At 41.7% G+C, this 16,567-nt stretch overlaps 1 protein-coding gene across 1 annotated transcript in view; it reads left to right on the forward strand.

Moving 5' to 3' along the window:
• Positions 1–16,567, forward strand: part of TAMM41 (TAM41 mitochondrial translocator assembly and maintenance homolog) — a 128,659-nt gene that overhangs the window by 40,260 nt on the left and 71,832 nt on the right. Inside the window, exon 4 of the mRNA XM_030206201.1 lies at positions 6,825–6,975. Within this exon, the coding sequence (XP_030062061.1) occupies positions 6,825–6,975 (151 nt within the window). The remainder of the gene's footprint in view (positions 1–6,824; positions 6,976–16,567) is intronic.

Genomic DNA, 16,567 nt, shown 5'->3' on the forward strand with positions numbered 1-16,567 from the left:
AGCTTTGGGCGCGAGGACTTCAACCAACTGAAACCTCCAGATTCTACAACACCACGCATAATTCTTTGGGATGTCCCCTTTGGTTGGAGTTGCGCGCGAGAAGATTTTGGCATGGATCTTTAGAAAATCGCATGCAGCCAGACCCGTGTACAAATCCAAATTGGATCCAGTTGCCACCAATAATTAGCAGCCAATTATTGATTAACCTGCTCATTAACTAATTTATCTACATGCAGATCTCAGGATCGAATGCAATTTGGAATGCCCAAATTTGGGCGCCATGTACAGAATCCAGGGTTAGGAGGTAAATATTTAAACTGATGCCTCCATTAGGCATGTAGATGCCAAGCGCTGGTTGTCAGTTCTATAACGGCATCTGCGTGCCAAGACGCCATTATAGAATACTAGCCTAAGTCAGCATAGGTGCGCCTAAGTTTAGACGCAGCTGTTTATGCAATGTCGATGGCAGGTGTAAATAGGTGCACCTACATGTGCCAAATGACACGTGTAACTGATAGTAGTCATTTGAAGATGTGTCCGTAGCCCGCCCATGTATTCGCCCCCCCTGCAGTTAAATGCTATAGCACTTAGGAGCTACCTTACAGAATAGTGTCTAGTGCACATAAGTACCAATTATTTGATGGTTATGACGCATGTAAGTGGTGTCAATTTATAGAATTATTTACGGTGGATGAACATTAGTCGCACTGAGAATGAGTTGCATTGGATATCTGAAAGTGTGCGTTTCTTGTATTTTTCATTCATACTAGGAAACATCCACGTTACAAGGTTAAGAGCACGGTGTAGTGTTTTGGCTGTTATTTGTTTCTCTTTTAGTAAATAAAGTATTGCCGTTGCTGTGCTACTCGAATGCACGGAAAGGAAAGGTTAAATAAAAACCAATATAAGTTGATACCAATTTCATTTATTTTTGACTCACTTTTTCTACTTTGCTCATGTAAGTTTTCTGTTGTATTAGCTTAATTTTACTGCATTGGTGTCTGCCTCTGCGGTGCGCTGTAAGCCACATTGAGCCTGACACAGTTGGGAAAATGTGGGGTACAAATGAGATGATAATAATAATGACGCAGTATCGCCTTTTATCTGAAATGATCAGTGGTCTTCATCATAAAGCATACAGGGACAGACTTAAAGATCAAAATATGTATACTTCATAAGAAAGCAGATATGAGTAGGGATGGGCCAAGGGCTCTTCCTGATGCTTACAACTCAGTGGGTGGATATGTTTATTTTCTCAGAATCTGCCTTTGCTAATCAGGCAGCGGAAGCAGTGGCCCATCTCATCTCTCTGGGCAAAGTTACATATGCCCTCCAAATATTTAGCTTTCCCAACCTTGAATCTGCTCATGGCAGTTCGGTACAGGCTCAGCCGTAGCTAAGTCTGTAATTAAAGAGGAACCCAGTTTTAATTAGTTAAAGAGATATAGTTTATTAGCATTGATACATTACCCAATAATGAGGATACCAGCAATTCAGTCAATCATACAGTGGAACAGAATCACACGACACATCAGCTCTCGGTGGTACTCTGTCTCTCTCCTCCATCAGCCTCTGTATCTGCGTCTGTGTCTTACACCTCTCGGGGTGCTTCCTTTATACTGTCTCAACCCAATGGATTCCAATGGGATCCAGCTTTGTCAGCAGAACTTGCTATCCCTTATCAGTTGATAAGGAACCGATAAGGGTGACTTCATTAGGTCCCAGGTTCTAACTATACACAAAAGGGGTGCAAAGCACAGCTGGCGAGATGACTTCATCAGTCACTCTGCTCTTCTCAGCTCTTCTCAGCTCCCCCTCCCTCTGAGTACTCTCTAACTACGTACATTTACCCCTTTATCTACTTTCATTAACCCAAAACATCTTTCATGACTCTTCACCGATGCCAGTCCCAGGCATGTTTATAAGAGCAAAGGACCCCCCCCCCCCCCCCCCCCCGTGCCAGCTCCCTGAGAACTCAGTTCAGCTTGTGCTGCAGGAAAAATGTATTTTGTATCAGAGATGACTTTGGATTTTTAAGAGAAGCCCAGCTCTTATTACGAGCCATTTGCTTGTAGAGGCCTAGCTCTTTAGCCTGAGCCATTGACCTGTATTTTACTGAGAGCAAGGGCGGCCATATATATATACAGATATCAATTAATTGCTGCCATTATTGAGGCGCTTCATAGCACACTAGAGTCAGTATTGGACAGACCACATACTGTGACCCTTGAAGCAGGCATTCGTGCTGAAAAACAGATCTGTGTCAGGTTCATCTGCTCATTTGAGCTATCTTCTGATGAACATTGTGATTTAGGTCCATCTGTAATTGTTCTATCCTCTGATGGTTGTTGTTATATGGAAATTTAAGCCTTCTATGTCAGAGGACACTACTACGATTCCCACTGAAACACTTTTCAAGAACCTTACAGTATTGTTTTTTTGTATACAAACTGTGTACTGGTCAGAAACTGTGGTCAGCAGGCATCAACTGTTTAGTGCCATACCTTTATCAACCAGCAGGTCTTCCATTTGCACCAATGCACAGGACCCCTGATGAAGGCAAACTTTTATCAAAACACAGCCTGTGTTGGGTATTTGTGTAATGCACATTCTGTATATAATGAACCTGAAGATTTTGATTTGTACGTGCTGCTTGGATTTTATAAATTTTACTTGTTTTATCTATTGGACTCCAGGTCCTCCTGGTTTTTATTTTGGACCCTTCCGCCTCTTTTTGGTTGTGATATAGAGTCATAGGAGACAGACTTCTTTCAATGAGGAATCATACAGTGAAGAAGGTGAAAAAGGGAGTAGGCTTAGTAGAAATTTAAGGAAATAACTGGTGACGGATACATGGAAAGCCCCCCCCCCCTTCCCAGGAGAGGCGGTGAAAACAAAAAACAGTATTGTACTTTAGGAAAGCATGGGACAAGTACAGAGGATCTCTGGAGAAAAGGATTTGAAAGCTTTGTAGTTGGTGTAGATGGGCAGATTGGATAGGCAATATGGTCTTTCTCTGGTGTCATTTTCTTATGTTTTTGTGACCTGTATTATTTTGACCTTATGAAAGGAGTATACTGCATGTAAACTGATCAAGAATATATTACGTTAACCACCATTCTGGTCTTACTGGACTAAAATGGTCACTGCTGTGCAGCAGGTCCTGATATGATCCACAAGTCAGATTCTGCTCTCCTGGGTCAGTGCCCATGAGAGCAGGGATGGAGACCATCACTATCCCTGCATTGAACATGCTAGTGTGATGAGGATGGGGCAAATAAAGGCAAAAAAGTAGCCTCAGCTACAGTGTTTATTAATTGGAGCCCGTTGCTGCAGGGAATATCGCCGTTTCAGACTTAAGAACATAAGTGTTGCCATATTGGGACAGACCAAAGATCTATCAAGCCCAGTATCCTGTTTTCCAACAGTGGGCAATCCAGGTCACAAGTACCTGGCAAGATCCCAGAACAGTAAAATAGATTTTATGCTGCTTGTCCTAGAAATAAGCAGTGGATTTTCCCCAAGTCCAACTTAATAATGGCTTATGGACCTTCATTTTTAGGAAGGTATCCAAACCTTTTTTTAAACCCTGCTAAACTAACTGCTTTTACCATCATATTCTCTGGCAACAAATTCCAGAGTTTAATTACATGTTGAATGAAGAAATATTTACTAAAAAGCTTCATTGCATGTTGCCTAGTTCTAGTATTTTTGGAAAGAGTAAACAAGCGAGTCACGTCTACCCATTCCACTCCACACATTATTTTATAGATCTATATCATATCTCTCCTCAGCCGTCTCTTCTGCAAGCTGAAGAGCCCTAGCCGCTTTAGCCTTTCCTCATAGGGAAGTTGTCCCATCCCGGTTATCATTTTTGTTGCCCTTCTCTGTCCCTTTTCTAATTCTGCTATATCCTTTTTTTTTTTTTTTTTTAAGGTGTAGTGACCAGAATTGCACACAGTATTCGAGGCATGGTGAAGATACAAAGGCATTATAACATTCTCAGTTTTGCTTTCCATTCCTTTCCTAATAATACCTAACATTCTGTTTGCTTTCTTAGCTGCCGCTGCACACTGAACAGAGGGTTTCAATGTTTCAGCAACGATAACACCTAGATCCTTTTCCTGGTCGGTGACTCCTAATGCAGAACCTTGCATCATGTAGCTATAGTTTGGGTTCCTCTTTCCCACATGCATCACTTTGAACTTACGTTAAACGTCATCTGTCATTTGGATGCCCAGACTCCCAATAAGGTCTTGCAGTTTTTCACAATCCTCTTGTGATTTAACAACTTTGAAAACTTTGTGTCATCAGCAAATTTAATTACCTCACTAGTTATTCCCATCTCTAGATCATTTATAAATATGTTAAAAAGCAGCGGTCCCAGCACAAACCCTTGTGGAACACCATTATTTACCCTTCTCCATTGAGAATACTGACCATTTAACCCTACTCTCTGTTTTCTATCTTTTATCCAGTTTTTAATCCACAATAGCACATTACCTCCTATCCCATGACTCTCTAATTTCCTCAGGAGTCTTTCTTGAGGTACTTTGTCAAATATCTTTTGAAAACCCAGATACACAATATCGATTGGCTCCCCTCTATCCACATGTTTGTCCGCCCCTTCAAAGAAGTGTAGTAGATTGGTGAGGCAAAATTTCCCTTCACTAAATCCATGTTGGCTTTGTCTCATTAATCCATGCTTATATATATGCTCTGTAATTTTGTTCTTTATAATAGTCTCTACCATTTTGCTTGTCACCGACGTCAGGCTTACCGGTCTATAATTTCCCAGATCACCTCTGGAACCCTTTTAAAAAATTGCCAGTACATTGGCCACCCTCTAATCTTCCGGTACCATGCTTGATTTTACTGCAATTTCATTTTTCAATTCTATCAGTACTCATCTGGTCCAGGCGATTTGCTATTCTTCAATTTGTCAAATTGCCCTATTATATCTTCCAGGTTTACAGAGATTTGATTCATTTTCTCTGACTTGTCAGCATTGAATACCATTTCTGGCACCGGTATCTCTCCCACATCTTCCTTGGTAAGACTGAATCAAAGAATTCATTTAATCTCTCCACTATTGCCTTGTCTTCCCTGAAGGTCCCCTTTTATCCCTCTGTCGCCTAGCGGTCCAATTGATTCTTTTGCCAACTTCTTGCTTCTAATATACCTAAAAGAGTTTTAGTTTGTTTTTTTGCCTCCAATGCAATCTTCTTTTCAAAGTCTCTCTTTACTTTCCATGTCAGCGCTTTGCATTTGACTTGCTATTCCTTATGCTGTTTCTGTTATTTTCAGTCGGATCCTTCTTCCATTTTCTGAAGGATTTTCTTTTAGCTCTAATAGCTTCATTCACCTCACTTTTTAACCATGCGGGCTGTCATTTGGCCTCTCTTCCTTCTTTTTTAATACATGGAATATATCTGGCCTGGCCTGATGTAAATTTTTGACCTTTGCAGCTGCTCCTCTAAGTTTTGGGTTGTTTTTTTTAAACCGTTCTTCTCATTTTATCATGGTCTCCTTGAAAGTTAAATGCTAACATATTGGATTTCCTGTGTGTACTTAATCCAGAGCTTATATCAAATCTGATTATGTCATGATCCCTGTTGTCAAATAGCCCCAGTACCATTACCTCCTGCACCAGTTCATGTGGTCCACAAAGGACTAGGTCTAGAATTGTTCCCCCTCTTGTTGGTTCCTGAACCAGCTGCTCCATAAAGCAATCCTTGATTTCATCAAGGAATTTTACCTCCCTGGCATGATTTACCCAGTCTATATCAGGTAATCACCCATTAATATTGTGTAGGCTAAGCCTGTGCCTATGGCTTCCACTTTGTGCAGGTTCATTTTAGAAATAATTTCATGCATTATTACTTTTGTGCAGTAAGTCCTAGATTTGATTCTTGAGAGCCCCCAAAAGGTGAAAAGTTTCAGAGTAATCAAGCTATTCAGATGAGCCTTCCTTTTAGATTAGGGTTATTTAAATGTAGCTTATTTGTATTCATTGTGGATAGCATGAAAAACCAACCTGATGGGAAGCTCTTGATCAGGTTTGGGAACCGCTGCTTTAGTGATAGAGAATTGTAGTATAATTAGAGGCAGAAAGTGTGGACAAGATACCACATTCAGATAGAAATATCTTTCATGATTTAGGAGACTATTTTCCCCCTTAACTAAGGAGAGGAATGTTTTTCTCCAGAAGGCAAATCCCCAGTTCACCTGGAAAACGTCTGCATGTCAGTAGTAGTTCTCCAATAGACCCAACAGGAGGCCAAATGTGTTTACAATCTAGGAGAAGATTCAGATTGCAAAGAAATTAACTTTATTTAATTTTAGAAAGTTTTCTGTCCTCCTAAAAATATAGAACTATAGCTCAGCAGTTGCCTTTTGGAAAGCATTTCACCTTAGTAGCCTTCTGGTTTAGAATCCTAGACATTTAGAACTCAGAGTTCTTAAAAGATCAAGTTCAGATGCCTCTTTCCTCCCTTTCTGCACCTAACCCAGCCCTGAGGGTTGGTTGTCTGTGCTGCTGTTAACCTCAATGATAGATTCCTCAGAGTTGAGGTTCTGTAATCAATATTGCAGGTTTAATATTTTTTAAATAAGAAAACATCATTTATGTGATGGATTTTTTTTTTAAATTGAAAATGGCTACCCTTACCAAATTTTAGATACAATATGCACTGCATTGCTATATGGTATGGTGTTTATTCTTAGGATAGGCAGTATAAATACTGTATAAACTTGATTTATTTTGTTTCCCTTAAAGGCTGTGTCTAGCAGAAGTGACTTGGTGTTACTTGATTTTGTTCAAGGTTAAATTCCTGGCACAGAATGAGAATGAAAGGCTGCAAACAGCCCTGAATAGCAACCTGAAGAGTGCATTGACAGTGGCATTCCTCATGCTGCCAGAAAGTTTCTCTGAAGAAGATCTCTACCTCCAAGTTGCAGGGCTCTCTTACTTTGGTCAGTACTTAACTGCTTTTTTTTTTTTTTTTGCCATAAAAGCCTTTGCTTCTGAACCAGGATCTTTCCAGGGAAGAAAGTATTACAACTGCACCAATTTGTGTGAGCTGAAAAAAAGTGAAAGGGTATTGAACTACATGGTAATCTAGAACATATTCCATACATTAAGAAAGGCCTTAATACATTCCAGAAAGGGACAAATATACACAAAAACACTGTTGTGAATCTCAGGCCCAGAAATTAACAGTTGTTTCCACCACCAGGCTTCTGTGTTTGAAAATTTTGCAGAGCAACAGGCCAAAACTTAAATATATGCAAGCACACATCAATGTATGTATGTATATGTGTAATTGTTTAATACATACACGTGTGTGGACATAGATATATAGTGATAGAACCAAACATGTGGTTTCTTGAAGTGTAAGTAACAGGTGGTAGTTGGGCTAGAGAAAAATAACTGGAAAAGATCACAAGGTACTAGGAGTTACAAATTGAAATTGGAAGAATCTGAAAAAAATAAATCTGTGGTGATGTCAATAATAATTAGGGCCTTGGGAGTCATACTACCGAGTCTTCCAAAGAACTTATTTTATTTATTTAGATTTGCTCACACCTTTTTCAGTAGTAGCTCAAGGTGAGTTACATTCGGGTACACTGGATATGGGCTCACAATCTAAGTTTGTACCTGAGACAATGGAGGGTTAAGTGACTTCCCCAAGATCACAAGGAGGCCACTCCTCTACTTAGGATTGCTTAATAGGTTCAAGGTTTATTTTCATTTGATATAATGAGGTGTATTCTCAAAGCACAGAGCGACATTTGGATGTTTTATGTGCCAAAACATCCAAAACTCTATTTTCGAAACACATTTCTCGGACATTTTTCAATGCAGTTCATCTGCAATGTGTCCAAATCACAAGGAGGCATGTCTGAGGCGGGATTTGGATGTTCCCAAAACTTGAACGTTTTTCTGCGTAATAGAACAAAGCAAAAATGTCCAGGGCTACAATTTAGATGTTTGGTCTAGACCTGTTTTTATCACGACTAAGTCATAAAAAGGTGCCCTAAATAACCAGATGACCACTTGAGGGATTAAGGTATGACCTCCCCCTTATTCCCCCAGTGGTCACTGACCCCCTCCCACCTCCCAAAGATGTGAAAGAAATAGTACATACCAGACTCTATGACAGCATCAGATGTCATGACCAGTCCTTTTAGAGCAGCAAGCAGGTCCCTGGAGTAGCCTAGTGGTCGGTAACATAGTAAATTAGAGCAGATAAAGACCTGAACGGTCCATCCAGTCTGCCCAACAGTCACACTCATTATCAAGTCATGATTAAACCAGCAATGAATGTGATATAAAATACTTGATCATTGTCTCTCTTTCTGGGACATAGCCTGTCATTGAATGTCACTAATATACCTGAAAAAATTCTTGTCTCCTCTCCTTACATTTCTAGCCATTTGTTCTTCTGCTTGCACCCGATGTGTATCTCTCTTGACTGTAGAACCAGACAGTTGGACTAGAACATAATCTATCATAAAACTATGGAGGTCATTAGAGAGCTGGCCACCCCGTTAAGGTCTTGGCTGGCTAAGATTCTCATTCTCATGAGAGCACAACCAGGGGATTAGAAGACCCTCTTATAACTCCATACATTATCACATTGCTGCAAGATATTAATTATTCACTCATTTTTACAAATCACTTGCACCAGAAGACCAGGCAGTGTCTCTGTAGTATTCAGAGAAGACAACATTCCCAGAAATACCAGCAAGACTATCTGAGCATTCCTATTAATAAAACAAGTTGTTAGAGCCTGCTGTCTGCCGTGTAGACATGTGTGGCTCCAAATGGGAAAAATAATCCCCCGAAACATACTGAGAATCTGGAATGCACAGTTAAGCACTGGAACGCCTTGCTAGAGAATTTGATTACAGCAGTTAGCATATCTGGTTTTAGAAAAGGTTTGGACAAGTTCCTGGAGAAAAAGTCCATAGTCTGCTATTGAGACAGACATGAGGGTGTTTGCCCTGGGATTGGTAGCATGGAATCTTGCTACTATTTGGTATTCTACCAGGTACTTGTGACCTGGCTTGACCACTGTTGGAAGCAGGAGACTGGGCTAGATGGACCATTGGTCTGACTCAGTATGTCTATTCTTATGTGGACTGCTAACTGGTGAAAAGATAGGAAACAAATCATGGGTCAGAATCATAGTTCTCCCAATTGTATTAGTGTGTTAACTTATTAATGATCTAGAAAAGGAAACAGTATGTGAAATGATCCAATTTTCAGGGGACCCAATTATTCAAAGTATCTAAAACACTAGCAGATTGTGAGAAATTGCAAGGGACCTTGTTAGAGTGGGAATCTGGGCATTTAAATGACTGATAAATGTATATACACAGTGCCGAGCGTCTTATTAGAAATGTCCTCCCATAAAAAGGATCTTGGAAATTCAATGTGGATCATACATTAAAAGAGCTCAGTGTGTAGCAATAGTTAAAAGGAAAAAAAATCAGAATTGTTGTAGAATGCTAGCATAAGTCCGCATATAAGAAGATAGGAATAGCCATACTGGGTCAGACTAATGGTCCATCTAGCCCAGTATCCTGCTTCCAACAGTGGCCAATCCAGGTCAGAAGTACCTGGCAGAAACCTAATTTAGGTGTGAGCACTTATGCCAAAAGGCTGGCATGTAGGCATGTAAGTGCTAATATTTTATGACCTACACACTTAACTGCGGGGCCCGCTCATGTCCCTCCCATGGCCACATTCATAGTAGATGTGCCTGATAGAATTTGCATGCACATGTTATAGAATACCGTCTAAGGGCAGATGCATTTGTAACTGCTATTTGATATGCCTTCATATGTTTCTGTGGAGATCAATATGAATGTTTTTGTTAATGTGCCATGGGCTTGAAAGAATTGGGAAATCCTGCACAACTAAACTGTATGCAAATATCCACAAAATTATACATGAGGTATATCCTAAAAACCTTACTAAGGGCCCCTTTTACAAAGGTATGCTAGCATTTTTAGTGTGTGCTATGGGCATCTTAGCGTTCAGCACACGTGAATTTTTAGTATGCGCAAAAAAAGCTAATGTGCCTTTGTAAAACATCCCCAAAGTGAGGATACCTGAGGTGGATTTGGAAACTACCAAGTTATACCAAGACATGAATATCTGGCAATGGTATTGAACCATGGTTTGTTTTGCTTGTCAGAACTGCTGAGCTGAGATGAGAGGACTTTCTGTTAATGCTTCCAGTGTCTTCTGGCTATGCCTCATGTTTCTTCTGTTATGTACGTGAAGGTATCTTCCCCTTCTGTAACTGTAAAGCGATCGCTCAAAGCTATATTGTCAGCTGTAAAGCCTGCTTTTCATGTCTCTCAGGGTAGTACATAGATACAAGACAAGATAAGAGTGGATAGTGAATGACTGCAAGAAAGAACAATATATTTTAAACTAATTCCATCAGTCAAAACAGTGACTTAAGAGGCATATTTTCAAAACACTTAGACTTACAAAGTTCCATATGTTACCTGTTTCACGCGCAGGGCCCAAGAGATAGGCAGAGCTCCAGAGTCTCAATGCATGGATAAGACGATGGTGCAGGGAGGAGGGGTTTAGATTTGTTAGAAACTGGGCAACAGTCTGGGGAAGGGGGAGCCTGTTCCGAAAGGATGAGCTCCACCTTAACCAGGGTGGGACCAGGCTGCTGGCATCAGCATTTAAAAAGGAGATAGAGCAGCTTTTAAACTAGAAATCGGGGGGGGGGGGGGGGGGGGGGGGGGGGGGGGGAGGCTGACAGTCGCTCAAAAGCGCATGGTTCGGGATAAGGTATCTTTCAAAGATATCACCAAACAGGGAAGATAGGGTATCCTGGTAGTGAGGTTGCAAAAGAGACCGTAGTAGATCAGATGTCCTTAAATAAAAATAAAAATCAGACAAAAGATTGCAAATTAATACTGTCAAGTACTAAGCATCATGTAAATAGGAACAACAAACATACTTTGAAATGTCTATATGCGAATGCCAGGAGCCTAAGAAATACATAAGTACATACATAAGTAATGCCATACTGGGAAAAGACCAAGGGTCCATCGAGCCCAGCATCCTGTCCACGACAGCGGCCAATCCAGGCCAAGGGCACCTGGCAAGCTTCCCAAACGTACAAACATTCTATACATGTTATTCCTGGAATTTTGGATTTTTCCAAGTCCGTTTAGTAGCGGTTTATGGACTTGTCCTTTAGGAAACCGTCCAACCCCTTTTTAAACTCTGCTAAGCTAACCGCCTTCACCACTTTCTCCGGCAACGAATTCCAGAGTTTAATTACACGTTGGGTGAAGAAAATTTTTCTCCGATTTGTTTTAAATTTACTACACTGTAGTTTCATCGCATGCCCCCTAGTCCTAGTATTTTTGGAAAGCGTGAACAGACGCTTCACATCCACCTGTTCCACTCCACTCATTATTTTATATACCTCTATCATGTCTCCCCTCAGCCGTCTCTTCTCCAAGCTGTATAGCCCTAGCCTCCTTAGTCTTTCTTCATAGGGAAGTCGTCCCATCCCCGCTATCATTTTAGTCGCCCTTCGCTGCACCTTTTCCAATTCTACTATATCTTTCTTGAGATGCAGCGACCAGAATTGAACACAATACTCAAGGTGCGGTCGCACCATGGAGCGATACAACGGCATTATAACATCCTCACACCTGTTTTCCATACCTTTCCTAATAATACCCATCATTCTGTTCGCTTTCTTAGCCGCAGCAGCACACTGAGCAGAAGGTTTCAGTGTGTTATCGACAACGACACCCAGATCCCTTTCTTGGTCCGTAACTCCTAACGTGGAACCTTGCATGACCTAGCTATAATTCGGGTTCTTTTTTCCCACATGCATCACCTTGCACTTGCTCACATTAAACATCTGCCATTTAGCCGCCCAGTCTCCCAGTCTCGTAAGGTCCTCTTGTAATTTACTTCCCCTAAGTAAACTTTCAACAGAAGACAAAATATATTCAAAATTATCTAATTAGGCAATCCTAGTATCCATGAATAGATTCCTCTATAATGTAAATGAATTCAGGGCAGTTAGGGTTGCCAACTGGCTCCATTTTTATTTCAGAATATGTTGATCCAATCCTGCTTTTACTTCACTGCAAATATAGAATTTCTAGTTGGAATAAGGTGAAGAGAAAGGCAGTGGTCAATTGGGATCTGTTATACCCTGCCACAAATAAGTTGGATAGACTAGGTGGGACTTACTATCTTTAAAAATAGATAGATATGATTCTATGGACTTCCAGTCTCATTTTCCCTCCAAAAATAGGATCAGAAGTCCACACCCGCAGTAGGGTAGAACCAGGACAAATCGACCTGCCTTTAAAAAAATATACAGCTAACTGGTAGCCCCTAAAGCCATGTACAAAAGTAAGCAGAAGTAAAACATAAGTGTTGCCATACTGGGACAGACTGAAGGTCCATCAAATCCAGTATCCTGTTTCCAACAGCGACCAATCCAGTTCACATGTACAGTGGTGGAAATAAGTATTTGATCCCTTGCTGATTTTGTAAGTTTGCCCACTGACAAAGACATGAGCAGCCCATAATTGAAGGGTAGGTTATTGGTAACAGTGAGAGATAGCACATCACAAATTAAATCCGGAAAATCACATTGTGGAAAGTATATGAATTTATTTGCATTCTGCAGAGGGAAATAAGTATTTGATCCCCCACCAACCAGTAAGAGATCAGGCCCCTACAGACCAGGTAGATGCTCCAAATCAACTCGTTACCTGCATGACAGACAGCTGTCAGCAATGGTCACCTGTATGAAAGACACCTGTCCACAGACTCAGTGAATCAGTCAGACTCTAACCTCTACAAAATGGCCAAGAGCAAGGAGCTGTCTAAGGATGTCAGGGACAAGATCATACACCTGCACAAGGCTGGAATGGGCTACAAAACCATCAGTAAGACGCTGGGCGAGAAGGAGACAACTGTTGGTGCCATAGTAAGAAAATGGAAGAAGTACAAAATGACTGTCAATCGACAAAGATCTGGGGCTCCACGCAAAATCTCACCTCGTGGGGTATCCTTGATCATGAGGAAGGTTAGAAATCAGCCTACAACTACAAGGGGGGAACTTGTCAATGATCTCAAGGCAGCTGGGACCACTGTCACCACGAAAACCATTGGTAACACATTACGACATAACGGATTGCAATCCTGCAGTGCCCGCAAGGTCCCCCTGCTCCGGAAGGCACATGTGACGGCCCGTCTGAAGTTTGCCAGTGAACACCTGGATGATGCCGAGAGTGATTGGGAGAAGGTGCTGTGGTCAGATGAGACAAAAATTGAGCTCTTTGGCATGAACTCAACTCGCCGTGTTTGGAGGAAGAGAAATGCTGCCTATGACCCAAAGAACACCGTCCCCACTGTCAAGCATGGAGGTGGAAATGTTATGTTTTGGGGGTGTTTCTCTGCTAAGGGCACAGGACTACTTCACCGCATCAATGGGAGAATGGATGGGGCCATGTACCGTACAATTCTGAGTGACAACCTCCTTCCCTCCGCCAGGGCCTTAAAAATGGGTCGTGGCTGGGTCTTCCAGCACGACAATGACCCAAAACATACAGCCAAGGCAACAAAGGAGTGGCTCAGGAAGAAGCACATTAGGGTCATGGAGTGGCCTAGCCAGTCACCAGACCTTAATCCCATTGAAAACTTATGGAGGGAGCTGAAGCTGCGAGTTGCCAAGCGACAGCCCAGAACTCTTAATGATTTAGAGATGATCTGCAAAGAGGAGTGGACCAAAATTCCTCCTGACATGTGTGCAAACCTCATCATCAACTACAGAAGACGTCTGACCGCTGTGCTTGCCAACAAGGGTTTTGCCACCAAGTATTAGGTCTTGTTTGCCAGAGGGATTAAATACTTATTTCCCTCTGCAGAATGCAAATAAAATCATATACTTTCCACAATGTGATTTTCCGGATTTAATTTGTGATGTGCTATCTCTCACTGTTACCAATAACCTACCCTTCAATTATGGGCTGCTCATGTCTTTGTCAGTGGGCAAACTTACACTTTTGATAGTTTGTACCCCTGACGCAGCCTGAGGGCGAAACGTGGCCACGTCGGTTATTATTCCAAATAAATGCATTTGATTCCACTGCTTTGTTGTTTTTTATCTACAATCTATGACAAGGCAGAATTGTTGTGTAGAGCCTGAGCTCTATCCTTAAATCTTGGGGACCATGGGTCAATTTTAGCAGGCAACAGAAAAGGTGCCAGTACTTACTATCCCCTCAGAAAAAGCCCTGAAATGACATTGTTTTATATTATTCCCCTGGTTTCTCCAGAAGGTGCCCATGACTGCATTATATGAGCAGACAGCTCTTCAGGTACATGAGTTCTTGTTCTGTGCGTGGTATGGTATTTAGAAGCAGTATGATTAACCAAATTATTTCTAAATAAGTAAGACCAACAAAATTGTGAAAGAAGGGTGAACCAACTTGTTTAGTAACTTCCAAGCTCAATAGTGTAAACATGGGTACTTTTATATATGTGAGGAAACAAATGTGCTCCCTTGTTAAGGTAATACCAAATCATGCTGGCTTCCATTGATTTGTGAAGAGGTTCAAAGTCATTTTAACTGATTTAATGCTAGTTTCTATAGTAACAAAAAGTTAGTGTTTTATTAGTTACCCCGATGAACTTGTTTAGTTGGCTCGCCACCCTAAACTTGATTAGAGAAGACTGGTAATGCGAGATTTAATTGGTAGCTTTGTACGCCATTTGGCAGTATTTATAAGGAGAGGTAATCTTAAGAATGTGAATCGATTCTTTCATTTATCGTTTCATAGTGAATACATTGACTGTATGGTCGCATTTGCTTGTTTTGCCTAATGTTTTCTGATGTCATGAACAGCCACTCTGTGTGCAGCTAGGAGTAATGTAGTCTGAATGCAAACAGTCCTAATTGTTCAATTACTATGTTCCCTGGCCCATCATAGATACTTGCAGTAAGCATTTGCAAGCCAACAATGACTCACACTGTAAAACTGTGTGACTTGATGGCTTGTTTCCTTCAAAAATCTGCAGTAACACTGTGAGAAAGTTCATTAGACCTTAAATACACACCTTGGGTACAGGGTATCTTTGCAATAAATTTCTCTGCTTCTGGGAACCACTAATATGTCATTGAAAAAGAGATTGCAATGTTTCCCTTCTCTGATCTTTCACAGCAGCATGAGCATGTTCATCCTGGGTCCAATAACTGTGAATGTCAATGTGACAATGGTAAATTTAAAGAAAAAGAGGCTTTGATGTTATGGGTATAGTTCTACTATGATGTGGGTGCCAACACTTATGCACCAAATATGCATGTAAATGATGTGAGCAAATGCAAATATTTGAGCAAATGCCAAAAATCCAGCTAAGCAGAATTCTGTAAATATGCATATATGTTACATAGTGCGCTGGAGTGGCATCTCATGGCACTCTTGGCGGTGCACATTGCAGGAACAGAAAGCATGCAAGCAGATTTTCTCAGCCAAAACGTCTTGGATCCTTCAGCATTCCAGTCTATGGTGGACCACTGGGGTCCTCTGTGCTGTGACCTGATGGTGTTGCAGAGGCATATAAAATGTCCCCTATTCTTCAGTTGGTATAGAAACTCTCATGTAGCTGTGGCTGCAACAGGAGACACTTGATGTTTTACCACCCTGGCCCCTCAGAAGGGTTCTTCGGGGAGTGGCCAAACAGCCATTTCTTGTGATCCTCGTAGCTCCAGACTGGCCTTATCATCCCTGTTATGCAGGCCTGGTTTACCACCTTGCAGGCCCCCCCACTCCCTCTTCTGCGGTGACGGGGGATCCTGAGACAGGGTGCAATTCTGATTGAGGACCCAAATCCTTTCTGGTTTATGGCCTGGCTCTTAAGAGGCATCACCTGAGAAATGGGGGCTACTCAACCTCGGTTATCGTCACGTTGCTTAAGGTACGACATTTCTCTTGCAGCCTACACAGATGCCATATGATTTCTGTGGGGCATGAAGCATATTCGGCCCCTGCTTCAGGCAGTCTTGCTGCAGTGGGACCTCAGTTTTGATCCTCAGTACCCCAGTGGGACTGCCTTTCAAGCCTGTGTGCTCCTCTGAAGGATCTTACACTAAAGGCGGTATTCCTGGTTGCCATTTGCTCAATCCAGCAAGTTTGAGTTGCTGGCTCTGTCCTACAGGGTCTCATATGTATCCTTCCCCGATTGTTTATCGTTTATTTGAATTTTATATATCATCCATTCTCCGAGGACAAGCAGGCTGCTTGTTCTCACTGATGGGTGACGTCCACGGCAGCCCCTCCAATCGGAACTTCTCTAGCAAAGGCCTTTGCTAGTCCTCACGCGCCGATGCGCACCGCGCATGTGCGGCCGTCTTCCCGCCCGAACCAGCTCGTGTTCGTCAGTCTTCTTTTGTCCACGCTCGGTACGGTCGTGTTTGCGCTGTTCGCGCCCCTTAAGTTGACCCTCGTGCGTCTTTTTGACTTTTCGCTAAAAAAAAAAAAAAAAAAAAAG

This window comes from Microcaecilia unicolor, chromosome 6 (genome assembly GCF_901765095.1).
Source record: "Microcaecilia unicolor chromosome 6, aMicUni1.1, whole genome shotgun sequence".
In the NCBI taxonomy this organism is placed as follows: Eukaryota; Metazoa; Chordata; class Amphibia; order Gymnophiona; family Siphonopidae; genus Microcaecilia; species Microcaecilia unicolor.